Source organism: Grammomys surdaster, unplaced genomic scaffold (assembly GCF_004785775.1).
Source record: "Grammomys surdaster isolate TR1022 unplaced genomic scaffold, NIH_TR_1.0 126059, whole genome shotgun sequence".
Classification (NCBI taxonomy): Eukaryota; Metazoa; Chordata; class Mammalia; order Rodentia; family Muridae; genus Grammomys; species Grammomys surdaster.
Window position 1 is genome coordinate 4,690,564 of NW_021620869.1, and position 14,416 is coordinate 4,704,979.

General features: G+C 45.4%; 1 protein-coding gene across 1 annotated transcript; it reads right to left on the minus strand.

Moving 5' to 3' along the window:
* Window positions 1-496: 496 nt before the first annotated feature.
* Window positions 497-10,158, minus strand: Cops8 (COP9 signalosome subunit 8). The gene is made up of 8 exons (XM_028755368.1): window positions 9,956-10,158; window positions 9,113-9,183; window positions 7,976-8,024; window positions 7,049-7,181; window positions 3,460-3,567; window positions 2,630-2,692; window positions 2,084-2,131; window positions 497-1,435 (listed from the first exon to the last, which is right to left on the minus strand). The coding sequence occupies exons 1-8, from the start codon at window positions 10,031-10,033 to the stop codon at window positions 1,356-1,358; spliced, it is 630 nt and encodes a 209-aa protein (XP_028611201.1). The 5' UTR covers window positions 10,034-10,158; the 3' UTR covers window positions 497-1,355.
* Window positions 10,159-14,416: the final 4,258 nt, after the last annotated feature.

Here is a 14,416-nt window from a genome sequence, read left to right on the forward strand (position 1 = left end):
CCAATGAGCAATTAGAAACAGGAGCCATCCATTCATCTTAGACGGTGCGCCTGGCTTTACTACCCATATTGACACTCTGACTTCTGAGGCTTCATTTCCTCAACTGTTAAACATTTTAACAGGATTTCCCAGGATTAAGTAAAATGCTAATTTAAAACATATTTCCAAATGATTTTTATCAATTGCATTTCCAAAGATGATTTTTAAAAGAGCCAATAAAAATCAATGAAAGCAGAAATTAGGTAACTCACCATAAAGTCATAGGTGAGAGGTGTTTTTTTTTTTTTTTTTTTTTTTTTAAATTATACTCTAGGGTCAGAGGAAAAGGAGGGTGAATTTGATCTAAACACATTATAGGCATGTATAAAATTTCCAAATAATAAAAAAGGAAAAAAGTTTTAAAACTTAAAGTATTTTGAGAAAAGGACAAACTTATAATGTACCCACAGTTAAGACCAAGATATTAAATTTCTAGAACCAGCTTTAGATCACACAGTTTAAGAATTCAATTAAATATTTATTGAACAAATGCAGAATAAATGAACCAGGGCCATTTTAACCTGAAGATACATTAACTACCTCAAATCTTCAAGGGCTGCCATACAAGAACAAAAATAGACGCATTCAGCATTTCTACACAGGATCTGGACGAGCAGCAGGAGGGCTGCAGGCCATCCCTCAGCTCAGGAGCTTCCATAAGCACACACTGCACTCCGGGCTCCTTCCCATCTTCTGAAAGGAGGCATCAGAACTTGGAGTTTCCCAGAAACACCTATGTTGAGTTCTCTGTGCACACTGTCTGTCTCACGAAATAGATGCTCCCATCACTGGGAAGACAAATGTAGCATTGGCAAGCTCCTCTCCAGGAGATGGCCCGTCACCACCCAGCTCCTTCTGATTCTACAGCACTGATTCCTTGTTCTGGGATGGGAAGAAGAGCACATTCTCCAGAGCATGAGTGACAACATGAGCAGGGCACCGACCGAGACAGTCCTCCTCAAATCCCAAGCACATCACTTCAGTTGGAGGCCAGTGGCACAGAGGAGTGTGGTATTTACCACAGCACCCTCTCTGCTACTTGCAGCAGGACAGCTTGTGTTCGGAGTCCAGTCTGTGACAGAAACTCGATGTGTAATACTGATGGCTCCAGCCAAAGTGATCAATACAAATGAAAACTGCTCCAAGGACATTCAAAAGTGTCTGAGGAGAAAACTGTACAATGCACTTCATCTTCTATGTGCATTTTATCACACCCAAAGGACACAGAGGCGCTCACCCTGTTCCGAACTCAGAATAAAACTCCATGTCTGTCAGTGACAGGGACTGAAGGTGGATCTTGAACTCAGAGTGACAGATCAGTTTTCCAGGAAAGCTACGTAATCGGTGAGCCTGGCGAGCTGCTGCTCATTGGGGATTGGCGGAACTGGGGCAGGCTCTGTGTGATAAAGAGGGATAGACACTTTAAATGGTGCGTGACAGAGCATCCACCCTGCCACCAGCCTGTGGAGGTCTTTAACTTTCTTAGTGCTACCTGGTTCAACACAAAAATCATGCCTTCCAGAGGCCTAGACAGTTCTAAACAGCAGGCACAAGGTCTATATTTTAGCAGCCTGGTTGTGTCAGATGGACATGAACACATGTCAAGATAGCTGCTGATACTGCAGCAGGCTATGTAAAGACTCAAACATGTCTGACGTGCAGCATCTCTTCAGACCCTAGCTGCTTGGACAGCCCCTACTTGGAGGACTTGGGTAAAGAACAGTTCTGAAGTGCATCTCATGTGCCTGGTCCAACCAGAACATTGCACTGTCAACAAGCGACAGCAGCAAAGACCTCAGAGATTTACACAGGAATGCTTGTTTGGGCACGCCAGGATGTGGGGGCCTTGAGAATACAGTCCAGAACCCAGAAGCCCTCAAGTAAGGACAGGTAGGCTCTGTAGCTGGGCATCAGGTGTCACCACTCCAGCTAAGCTACAGGGGCACCTACAGTTTCCTGCTTGTAGCCAAACTTATTCTACATATTACAGAAAGTAGATCAGCAAACAATGGAACACTTAAAATGTCCACATGAAAACATGTACCTGATAAGGGAATAAACCTGTTCAAGGAAACATCCAAGGCTCCTGAGGCTAAACAAAAAAAGAAAAAAGACAGTTACACACAATTAAGAGAAGCCATGTCAAGGCTGTAACACCTCACCCCACAACAAACACTTGGTTCTCAAATGGAGATATGAATGTGCCCCTCTTTACACACTACCTGTTCAGTCTTCCTTATAAGCTTCAACTGTGGGGCTGAGCACTGACATCTGTCTAAACAGCAAGTGCCCAGAGCAAGCGAAGGGAAGTGGGGCTGACGAAGGAGGATGGTGACAAGGGAGGGACACCTGGCTCTGAAGACTTCAGAGAAGACACTCCTGTACCCAGGAGGAAGCAGCACCCACAGGAATAAACATGACTGTCTCCAGAGGGTGAGATGAAGGGGCAAGCAGGGGACCGACCTGAAAGGAGAGCTAATCGACTAATCCAGTCAGTCATAGCAGTCTCATGTAGGTGACCTTCAATGTCACTCTGCTCTTATGTCAACTGTTCAATGCTCCTGTGTCATGTGTTTGAGGTCCCACCTACCTGGCTTCCTGGGAAGAACCATTCTTGTGGCAGAGTCAGCCTGCCATCCTTGTTCCAACACACCTGAAAACAGAGTTCACACAGGGATGGGAGAAGGGCACAAGCGCCAGCCTGCATGACCCAGCCCTGCCACCCTCTCACCATGCTCAGGTGTTGTGTATTTACTAGAAGGTCACTCCAGATAACGTATTTTTAAATATTCTGAAATATACCAAAAGCCTTCTGGGGCCGATATAATCACGGACATGCTTGGTCTTCTGTAGTCGTACCTAAGTAGTCTAATTCCAGACAGACACGTCTATGATGGCCTTTGAAGCATTCTGTTAGTAATCATGGCAGCAGATGCACGAGCCCCTGGGTTTAATGTCCCATCCCCAAACCAACTGCCCACAAAACAGAACACTGCCACCCATACCACAACCTCTAGCACTGCTGTCCCGTGAGCCTGAAACTGTTCAGGCTCTGGAAACTTAAGAACAAGAATGACACTCACGGGGTTGGAGAATCAAGAATGACAATCACTGTAAAACAATGTAACCAAGTACATGCAGTGTTCTACCACTGGGTTAAGAGTCCTTTGAGTAGGTAAGGGTTTCTTAACCTGGGTAACTGGGTCAGTTGAGAAGTGCTTTCTTAAGCATCTGGGCAGATTCCACACAGCTGCTTAGTCCTGTGCGTGGTTACAGGTGCTACACAGAGGTGCTATGTGAGGTGTGCTGTATATCACTTCCTAAACAAACGCACCACCTAAAGTGCAAAATCATTCTTGTTTTAGAGTTCCAGAGCCATACGACTTCTGCTCCCCTATAGTAACCGGCAGCTGCAAGTACCTTTCACAGCCTCTTCCACAGGAAGCCCAACAAAGGCTGCAAAATCATCTGCGATGATGGAGGTATAAGCTTGAGAGACCAGGGCAAAGGCGCGCCTCCTCGTTGCATCTATTGTGGGAGGGGAGGGTTGGCAACAGGAACCAAGAGAAGAGGACTCTTAAACACAGGTCCATCATCCAGGTTTTATTTACAGGCAAGACTAGACCCAGCAAAGCAGACACCGCATGCCCGGAAGTTAAGAGGGACCCCGTACTCTATGACTGCACATTCCTCACAGACTGCACAGGGACAAAAGCTACAGACATGGCAAACAAAGCCAACAAGACTCCAGTCGTAGGGAAGCAAATGTTCATGAATTTAAGGTACGAGCATTTTAAATTTCCTTTGCTCTATCTCTCCTGCAAACACTAGAAGAAGGCTGACACCACCGCCACCCTTTCGGGAGGGAGGGTCTCCAATAAAGGACTCCCTTGGGGCAGGTACACACGCCTTACCCTAGCACCTGCTCCTAACTTCCCAGTGTGTATGAGGTCAGATCCTGAGCCCCAAGCCTGAAGGTCTGACTCTCAAGAGAAGGTGCTGCCAGGCCCCAGCACAGAACTCTCCCTGCAAACAGCCTTCCACATGTCCCCATGCTCTTACACCTACACTGAGAAATCCCAGGATGAGACAACTGCCCCATCCAACACAGCCAGCCTTCCTAGTCAGTGCCCTTTGGTAATACAAGGGCTCCTCCAGAAGGCTGCCAACCTGGTTAAGAAATACTCAGATTTTATAGTCTACAGTGGAGGGCTGGGCGTGTAAAAATCAAGCCTCTACCACTGAAACTCCCCTCTGCACTCTCAACCAACCAGCGCAGGCCCCTGCAGACACCTGTTGCTCCTGACTCATCCAGTCCCTCAGTAGACTCCTCCTCACATTCCACTCTTGAGCTCTCGGCCCCACTGTTTGATGGTCTGAAGCACGGCCCTTGCAGTACTCCTGTGAACATGGGCTTAATGACAGTACTGCCAGAACCAAACGGGGCATGACCTCAGCCACAGGCTTTCTCACAGGTCTCAAACACTGCAGATACAATGGCCCTGAAAATGACTCAGTGGATAAAGGTGCCTGCTTGGAGACCTGAATTTGTCCCCAGTGCCCATGTAAAGATGGAAGGAGTGAACCCTCTCATGCACACCATGGTCTGTGTAATCACACACATGAACAACACACTAACACTACGTTGTATCCCCTCATGCCCCACTAAGCCCACTGCCACCACTGCCTCTTGCTTGAGTCTACCCATCTCAGCCTCTCTCTAAAAGAGAATGTCTCAGATGTGCAGGGATTTCCTTATGACTGACATTCAGTGGAAAAGAAGCCAGACAGCAATGGCAAGAACACACACACATGTGCCAAACCTCCCACCATCTAAAATCACTGTCTTATCCAAGTATTTTGGTCACATTTTTTGGAGTAGGGAACAGACTAGAGTCAAGTATGAATGGAAGAGCAGCAGGCTGTGGGGAGGCAGGAGAGCTCTAACAGGCAGAAAGAGGCTGACGACAGATGCTGATGGGCATTCTGTGTTCTAGTGACAATCAGCAGCCACACCCTTGCTCCCCAACTTGCTCTAGCTGCCATTCTCCACAATTGTGACCAGTCCTGTTTTATTGGCCCTCAACCCATCCCTCAGGCTTTGTGTGAAGAGTGGTTGCTTGAACAAGTACTCCCTAAGTGCTTTGCCAGCCCTTTCTGGCTTTCTGTAACAAACAGCTCTCCTACCAGGCTCTTCAGCCAAGATATCTGACTTCCTAGTAGAACTGACTGGCTCACACAGAACTGTAGGTGCTATCATTTGAATACACTCTGTCCCCACAGATTTATCTCAACTCTTGGTTCCCAGCTAGTGGTGCTATTTGGGGACACTGGAACCTTTAAGAGGCAAGACTGTGGTTCTTAACTGGCAAGTTTATCACACACTGAGAAGCAAACTTCAAAAATTCCAATCTATTCTAAGACTGCCCTTCCCAGGCTGGCATTTTACAGAGAAAAAGGTGTATGTACCATTTAGGGTGGGTACCATTTCTGTCTCAAGAAAATCTTCATGCACAGAATAGAATAGTGTCTCAGGCATGACCAGTGTTTACAAGTCACCTCTTCAATTTTGTTTTATAACAAGAAAATGAAGGCCAGCAGGTAGTTGTGCAACAATCAAAACTCAAAAGCCTGGCTCTAGAGATCAAGCTCCAGCATGCTACACGAGATAGTATGGGTGTCTGTGGGCTGGAAAAAACTCTGAATTTCATAGGTATGAAGTAGTGCTAGAAAGAATAAAATACACAGAAGAACACTTGCTGGATGAGTTGGGAGCTCCTACCCAAATCTTGTCAGTGAGCTCATAGTCCAACACCTGGAAAAGGCGTCTTAACCACTGTACTTACCAGGACGAACCCAGTCCTGTCAATCTACCTTCCAGTGACTCCTCCCAGTGACCTTTCCTAGAGTAGCTTTCAAGCTGCCCCAGGGCATTCACATGACCTCATTCCATACTCCCTATGCCCAGCCCATCTACCCTGAAATTCTGCTCATGTTTATTCAAAGCAGCTATTTCTGTGTACACTGTTGTGATGAATGCTGATCCAGGTACTGTTGCTAAGAGCTGATTGGTGCAGCTCCCCAGTAATCCTTCCCCTCCGCTCCCTGGTGCACCATGTCCTTACCATGCTGAGGAGGACCTGCCCACCAACTGAATACCATTAAAGGCAGATGGTGACTACAGAATTGAGGTGACAGGAAGAACTGAGCAATGTAAGAGGGCTCACTGTATGAATGTGTGTAGTGGGGCCAGAAAGAGTGTATGCATTCTGCTCTGACAGGACCAGAGTCTGTTTCCTAGTTCCCATGCCGAGTGGCTCAGAAATGTCAGTGAGTCCACCTCAGAGGATCCAAAGCTGCTTGCCTGGATTGGATCCCCCTGCACAATAAAAAGAACCTGAGTGACCCAGAAAGACCGAGAGCATGGCAACGTGAGACAGAGCTATCATGTGTCAGTGCCACACCATGCCAGCCTCTAACCTTACAGAGGAACTGAAAACACAAGTAAGTCTCTAGGCTCTGCGATGGCTCCTTTTACAAGACATATAGAGGGGACATAACAGCTATCAAAGGCCAAGGCTGACAAAGTCCAAAGTCTAGTTGCTACTTTTGATAATTGCCTGGTTCATTGCCATGAACTTTTGACTATTGCCTAGTTTCATGCTGGCAGCAAGGTCACATGTGTGATACACACCAGTAACCCAAGAAGGAAAGGACAGTAGGACTACACAGCAAGACTCTGTCACAAACTTTCTGTTACCACAAAAGTACCAACAAAGAGGATAAAAGATTCTGCCAATGAGACAACCGGCAATCTGGAATCTACTGTGACCCCCTCTGCTCCCAGTAATGAGAGAATCACATTAACACAGATCCAGCTCAAGTCTGAAAGGTAGTCCCCAAATCAGCGCTGTCCATGTCCACAGTACACACTGACACAGCATAGCACTACAGTGTTCCAAGGACAGCCTTAGCGCAACATGACTTAACCACAAGAAAAAAATGCTACCTCTAAGGGCTTCCATGATTGGCTGCACGGTCTCTGACCACTGGTGGGCGTTGATAGTTGTATAGATCCCAGGGAAATCTCTTTGCCAGATTCGCTGTCCTACTGACCAAATTCCCCCAAGTTCAGAATTTGCCTGCAATAAAAATTGTTGACCATATCTTTGAAAAAATATCAGAAATGACAAAATTTGTTAGCTGTATCATCAAAATACACTCTATTCATTTTAGGAGATGAAATTACATTTCTAATAGGTATGTCAAGCCTGCAAGCCACAGGGCCAAGAACAGGTATAAAATGTGAAACCTTTTCTTTTTGGTAGCTTGCATGTCAGTTCTAGACTATGAACTTTGCAGATGATAACATCGTTTTGCAATGTCCAAAGGTTGGATCTGCCTGATTCTAAAATGCCGTGAGCAGTTATGCCAACAATTTATATTCTTATCGTGTGCAGCCCATCTCCTGTTTCACTCTTATAAACAGAATGGGAAAGGAAGAAAAGTGAAATAAGTCTTACTTCCATTCCACCTGGAAAGACACTTTTCACAGGTTATTTCATTTCATCTCCATCCCAAGTAAGAAATCTAATTAACAGAGTGATCTTAATGCAGTGAATATCCATGTAAACAATGCCACTTTACAAACAGCCATCATTACAGCAAATCAAAATTCCTCAGCTGCCTCCCGCACCTAACTGGCCAGCTATGAACTGGCCAGTCCACACCAGTACAGAAGGCCTCATTAAACCATCAGTACATGAACAAGATTTCTGAACCATCCCATTGGAGAAACCTAAAGGTTTGGAACTTTAACCTTCACTTAACAGTGGTTTCTGTCATATATATGGGAAGGAGAAGAGGAATTGGAGGCTGTCATTTAAGTAAAGGCCAGTATTCTAAAAGCATCAGAGGACACTGCAGGAGCACTTACAGACTTTATAGCAGGTGGTATCCTCTTCCACAGATATCTTGCATTATTCCTAATTTACACAAAGATCAGTTACACACAAGTCATCTCAGTCAATACATAGAACGACAGGTCCTAGTGTAAACACATGGGAGAACACCCACCAAAGCAGGCCATGGCACAATTCTGTTTTATATTAACTTGTTGGGGAAAAGCAGTTTTCCAGAAAAACAGGACATGAAAAACTTTTTTTCAGGGTAATATTTCTCTCTCTCTCTCTCTCTCTCTCTCTCTCTATCTCTATCTCTATCTCTCTCCCTCTCCTGAATTTCTTTAACAATTCAGATCCTAAGCCACAATACATTCAAACCACAGACTTACCTACAATCACTCAGATACAAACATGTGTCTGTTTCAAGGCTCTGAGTGTCCCTCACAACTTATGTGTGCACCATGCTATTATAATTTGGAGCCATTCTCCTCATGAGTACAAAGCTTACAGGGTTGGTACAATCATAAGACACACGATCACAAAACAGAAATAACTTATATATGTATAATGAAGAAACCCAGTTTAGTTTCTGTACAAATCTCTAATGGGTTTGAAACTGCACCAAGCCTCTATTTTCTAGCCTCTTCCCACCCAGGAAGACTAAGTCAAACATGTCTACTACCTCCTGGCTTTCCCAGTGTTCCCTTCCAGCTCCAGCTTCTTTTCCTCTGAGTACATATAAATTTCCTTTGTTTTTACTTGTCTTTTTGAGACAGGGTTTCTCTATATAGACCTGGCTGTACTGGAGCTGGATCTGTAGACCAGGCTGACCTCAAACTCAGAGATCAGCCTGCCTCTGGCTCCCAAGTAAGGGGACTAAAGGCGTGCACCACCACCACCCAGTCTCTGAGTAAATATAAGTTAAAAAACACGTATTTTTTTTTTATACTCCATTGGTTCTTTATGTTAGTTTCTCACAAGAATTTACCATGTTTTTTTAGGTGTATGTAAAACATACACAACAACAAAATCGAGCTTAGTTATTCTTATGACTAAACAGGAAACAGATATAACAGGATTATGGTAAAAGACACCTATCTGTTGCATGTACTTCTGCATCATCTCAAGGAAGCTGCTGCTCTTCATGTTAGGTAAAAGGCATTACTTACATGTCATTCTGGAGCAAATACAAAGCTAGAAGCTGACCGTACACTGGCGGTGTGGCAATTCCTCCAGGAGCCTACAGAGACATAAAAAAGGGGGGGGGGGGCGGACTTCATTTCCCAATAAGCTTTCAGAAAAGAGAAAATTAAAACTTAAAAAAAGTAAGTTTTCCAGCATTACTACAGATGCAGAAAAATGCTTAGGAAAGTATCAAGGATTAAAATCTGAGTTTAGATCTGTTGTGAGCTGCCATTTATCTCCATTTGGGGTATCGGTTCCTTTCCATATTCACAAATATTTAAGTGACATTACCTCGGAAGACCGCAAGTAAAAAAACAAAACAAAAAACGGTAAGAAATACTTCCAACAGGTTCTTAATGCACTTTTTCTCTGCCCGTTATTTTAAAAAGGCTAAGTAAGCTTAAAACAGAAGACTACCAATGGGTAGTTATAGTGTCCTGTCTCTCCTCAATCTTTATTCATTCAGCAAGGTCTGCTAAATGCTTATCGACAAACTGCAGCTGTCTCCTTTAGTAGGTGAGCCCCCGCCCCCTGCCCCGTTTCTTTTTTGTTTGTTTCGTTTGTTTTGTCTGATTTTTCGTAGCCCAAACTGGCTTCGAATTTACAGGCAATCCTCCTGCCTCACGTGTGTCCACAGGATTCCTGTGCCACGGCACCCAGCCTATTTAGTAAACTTTTTATCTTAACATTAGAAATGGAAGCGTCTCCAGAATACTACAGACAGGAACTGGGGCTTGATGAACAGGGACTGTGCTCCTAGCAGGCCGCGGCCTGGCCCGTTACCCTGGAAACGGCGCCCACCCGACCGCCCCACCTTGCCGCGCTACCTCAAGCTCCTGGTTCTCGCACTGATCCAATAGCTTTTTGAAACTGAAGGCGTTGTCCGCCATCACCGCCACTGGCATCTTCCCGGCCGCTCTCGCCGCCACCACCCCTGCCAGACCAAAGCACAAGCTGGCCCACGGGGCGTCGCGCCCGCGATGACATAAAGGAGCTGCCTCTCAGTACGCATGAGCGAGCCTATCGTCACTTCCTGAGCGACGCTGTGGCTGAGTACAAGGGCGGCGAGCGCTCTGCCCCGCCGTCTCAGTGCTCTGGAGGACCCGCCCCAGGCTTGGAAGAACCGGCTTTCTGAGTCAGACAGACCACTGCTATTGGGAGAGGCTTGGCTGCGGCTTGGATTTTCCACACAAGGAAATAATAGCGGGGCTGCATTTTTCACAACCACAGTTGCTGTGGGAGAATAGTAAAACCGTCGGCTTCCACGTGTTTTGAGAACGCTGAACTGTACTTCTAAGCTAAGGTGTACATACAAGTTGAAGAAACTCCAAACCTGAAACTCTTTCTTGGCTTGGGCTATGCACACACATCCCTCTTCTAGCAATGCACTTGGCAGCCTGAGACTCTCACCTACACCTACTATGCGCGCGTACACACACACACACACACCACAAATAATCAATAATAATAAATATTTTAAAATATAATATAATGATTTTTAAAAAGAGTTAAAATATTTTCCAGTTCCATAAGGAATTGCCGCTAGGTTATAATTCTGATCTTTAAAAGTCCACCAGAGAATTCATGTGTTGGTTTAGGTCTCACCTTGGCACTCTTGAGGGCTGCTGGAAGTTTTAGGATGTGGGAAGTGGTGGTGGGATCTCGGAGTCACTGGCAGCATTTCTTTGAAGAGGATAGTGAAACAATCACCCCTTCCCCCTTCTCTGTTTCACTCCTGGCCATGAGGAGAGTCACATGGCTCCACCACAAGATACCATGAGCATATGCTTCCAGAGGCCAAAAGATTGTGAGCCCAAATATGCCTTCTTTCCTGGTAAGTTGCTTATCTCAACTATTTATTATAGCGATGGAAGGCACACTAGCACACAACATCAGCTAGGGGAGCACATGGCTACCATAACCAGAGGGATGCATGCATGAGATAAAGTAGCAGGCTCAATCTACAGCTGCAAAGGAGAGATGGACTCCAATTACATCATTCAGAGATCATGTACATAAAGCTGAGGACCACGATTTAAAAGTTCAGTACGTGGTGATGATCTCCCAGTCTGGTTGAGGCTATGAGAAAAGTATGGGCTCCTGAGGAGGGGGGGGGTCTGGATTTTTGTATCCACAGCCCTAAGTCTTTCCATGTACAGGGCCGTCTCTACTTCCTCCAGCTCTTCTCACAGGGAAGTGTGGTCACTAGAAAGCTGGAAACCTTATCAGGATAGCTGATTCAGAGCTCTGCCTTTTCTACTATTTAATCTATTTCAAAAATCTGCTCCGTTCTGCTCCATTCTGGAGTCATTGGAAATGCGTAAGACCCTGGAAGAAGAGACCTCCTCAAGGACTTGGGTTCCCTCTGGAACAGTGGTTCTCAACCTTCCTAGTGTTGTGATCCTTTAATACAGTTCCTTATGTTATGGTGACCCCCAACCATGAAGTTATTTTTTATTTCTACTTCATAACTGTTACTGTTGTGAATCATAATGTGAATATCTCATATTCCAGATGATCTTAGGTGACCCCTGTGAAAGGGTCACTGGACCTCCAAAGTGGTCAGAACCCACAGGTTGGGAACTCCTGCTCTAGAAAGTTCCATGCTGTGAACCCACCCTGGACAGCAAGGTTAAGTCTCCAAGGACTGAAGAAAATGCCAAAGATCTGAATGAGGAGCCCAGGGGTCTCAACACATTTGAGCACAAGAGTTATGCAAACAAAACATTTTTTCATTTTATTATTAAAGCACACAAAACACAATGCAATATCTACTTAATACAAGCATGTCAAGGGAGTACACCTGGTGTTACACCTTATGAATATTATCTTTGGTCCTCTGAAAGAGCCAAGAATATTCCTTCCAGGAATATTCTTTGCCTTTCCCACAGAGATAACATGGATGAACCAGGGCATTTTCTTCATGTCCTTGCTTTCCAGTGCATCCACTTATTATCTTTGTGGAATTCTTTCTAGAAGGCCACCTGTGGGAAGGACATTCCTTACTCTGCCCTGTCACAGTTCACGGAAGTTCATGGCTTCCTTCCACAGGCTCCCACACCACGTCAGTTCTCTATTTGCTTCAGGGCCAGAGTTACCTCAGCTGTCCCCAATGCCATGTGCCAGGTATGATCTCAAAGGAAGCCAAAAGGAACAGTCACTGAGTGGCTGGCTCTCCGCCACAGGCCTTCTGTCCCCTCTGTCCTCAGATGACTCCATTGTGTCATGACAACAGGAAGCAGAGGATGCTCGGGCTAGAAATCTGAGGACAATATATGGGAAGAGCCATTTATGGGAACATTGGCAAGATGCTGGGCAGCTATAGGAAACACATCCCAGAACTAGTCAGAGTGTGACATCATGACCACCCTACACTGTTTAGGGGGTGAGCTGCTTCTGGGAGGGGAGCAGAAGGCACCTCTGAAACTATTCTCGGTGAAATGATTGTTACTAATGACAACTATTTCTAAGGAGACTCAGTCCAAGGAAATGATCTTAAAGGGATAGAGCCAAGAAGAAACATTTATTGAAGAAACTTTACTAAAACGTGACAAGAATGACTGGTATTTGAACTATGAGCTCTCTCTCTCTCTCTCTCTCTCTCTCTCTCTCTCTCTCTCTCTCTCGTTTGCTCTCCCTCTCCCCCTCCCTCTCCCCCTCCTTCTCCCCCTCCCTCTCCCCCTCCCTTCTCCCCCTCCCTTCCTCCCTCCCTCCCCCCCCCCCGTGTGTGTGTGTGTGTGAAGAATTAGAAGTCTTTTCTCCCATCACCTCTCAAACAAGGGGTTTGGTATCTTCTCAGGAAGGTTGGATCCAATCCTAAACCTAATAGGCAGCCTTTCAGGTATATATGAGAATTTGGAAGCCCTCCCTCCCCCAGTTCTTTTTCACTAGACAAAGGAGAGAGAGGGAGGCTTTTCAGGCTTTCCAGTCTCCCTCCTTAACTTGCTTGAGGGGAAAATGTCATTCAGCAGGAAAACTGAGGTGACTGGAGGCTGACACCCTAGCACCAAGCCCTTGCCGATGGCACAGAGACATTTGTTCCTGACAGGAACCCCTCCTGTAGGAACAGGGAGATGGAAAGTTGCCAGCAGAGATACTGAGTTTCTATGAGAGTCCCAGTGGGCAGGGAGGGCTGGCATCTCCCAGAGCTGCTGCACAGGGAACAGTGCAAATGATGGGGAAAGCCTAGTCACTGTTCTATTGCTGTGAAGAGACACTACAGTAAAGCCAACTCTTAAAAGAAAGCATTTAATTGGGCTTACTTACATTTTTACAGGGTTAATCCATGTTCATGATGGTGGGAAGTTGACCAGTATGGTGCTGGAGCAGTAGCCAGGAGCTTTATATCCTGACCTGTAGGCAGCCAGCAGAAAGAGGGACTTAACCTAGCTTGTACCTTTGAAACCTCAAAACCCACCCCCAGTGGCATGCCTTCTCCAACAAGGTCAAAGCTTCTCATCCTTCCCGTACAAGTCCATTCCTGCTGACTAAACATTCAAACCTATGAGCCCATGGAGGCGGTTCTTACCCAAACCATCATAAGCAATAGGAATTGAAACAAGAAGGCCTGTGGCTGAAACTAACATTTGAGTATCGTAGAGAAAATCAAGGAAAGGCAAGGATGTCTCTTTTGAAAGTGCATCAAAATCGGTAAGTTGGTGAACTGAACTATAAAAAAGAAAAAAATCTAAATGGATGAAAGACTTTGCCGCTGACTGCCTGAACAAAGAGCTAGCTTAAAGGAACTGGTAAGAAACTGAATGTCAACAAATAAACAAGCCAGGACACAAAGTTCCAAACTAATACAGCTAGGAGAAACTCTGGAAAGCCAGTAAAAAGGTTGGGTTTGTGAGAGAAAGTCCAGTGTGTGTGTGTGTGGGGGGGGCATTGTTGGTTGATTCCAACAAATCTAGGGAGGAGTCTGGAATTTTGGTTTCTTTAAAAGCACAGAAATATTATAAGGAAGTGTTTTCATTTTAATCCCGGGTGTGGGGATTTGGGGCTGCTTCACAGCAGCTGACTGTGATTTGTCTCGTGCTCTAGCAGAAGCCTGGTTTTTACCAGCTGCAGATAGTTTCTGAACTTGTGTGACATTTGAAACTCTGAGAACTTTTCAGGGGGTATATAAATGGTATCACCCAATATGTGGTGTTGGTGGTTCTTCATTGTTCAGGAGGGTTGGTTGTAGTTTGTTAGTAGTCATGTTCAAAGAAGAAACAAAAGGAAAGAAATTAGATTCAGTCTCTCTCTCTCTCTCTCTCTCTCTCTCTCTCTCTCTCTCTCTCTCT

Coding starts and splice junctions, on each gene's coding strand:
- Cops8 (XM_028755368.1), bottom strand. CDS start 10,033: ATGCCAGTGGCGGTGATGGCGGACAACGCCTTCAGTTTCAAAAAGCTA. Junction 2,693..3,459: donor TGTGGAAGAGGCTGTGAAAG/GTACTTGCAGCT, acceptor CTCTGTTTTCAG/GTGTGTTGGAACAAGGATGG. Junction 2,132..2,629: donor GGTTCTTCCCAGGAAGCCAG/GTAGGTGGGACC, acceptor TTTTTTGTTTAG/CCTCAGGAGCCTTGGATGTT.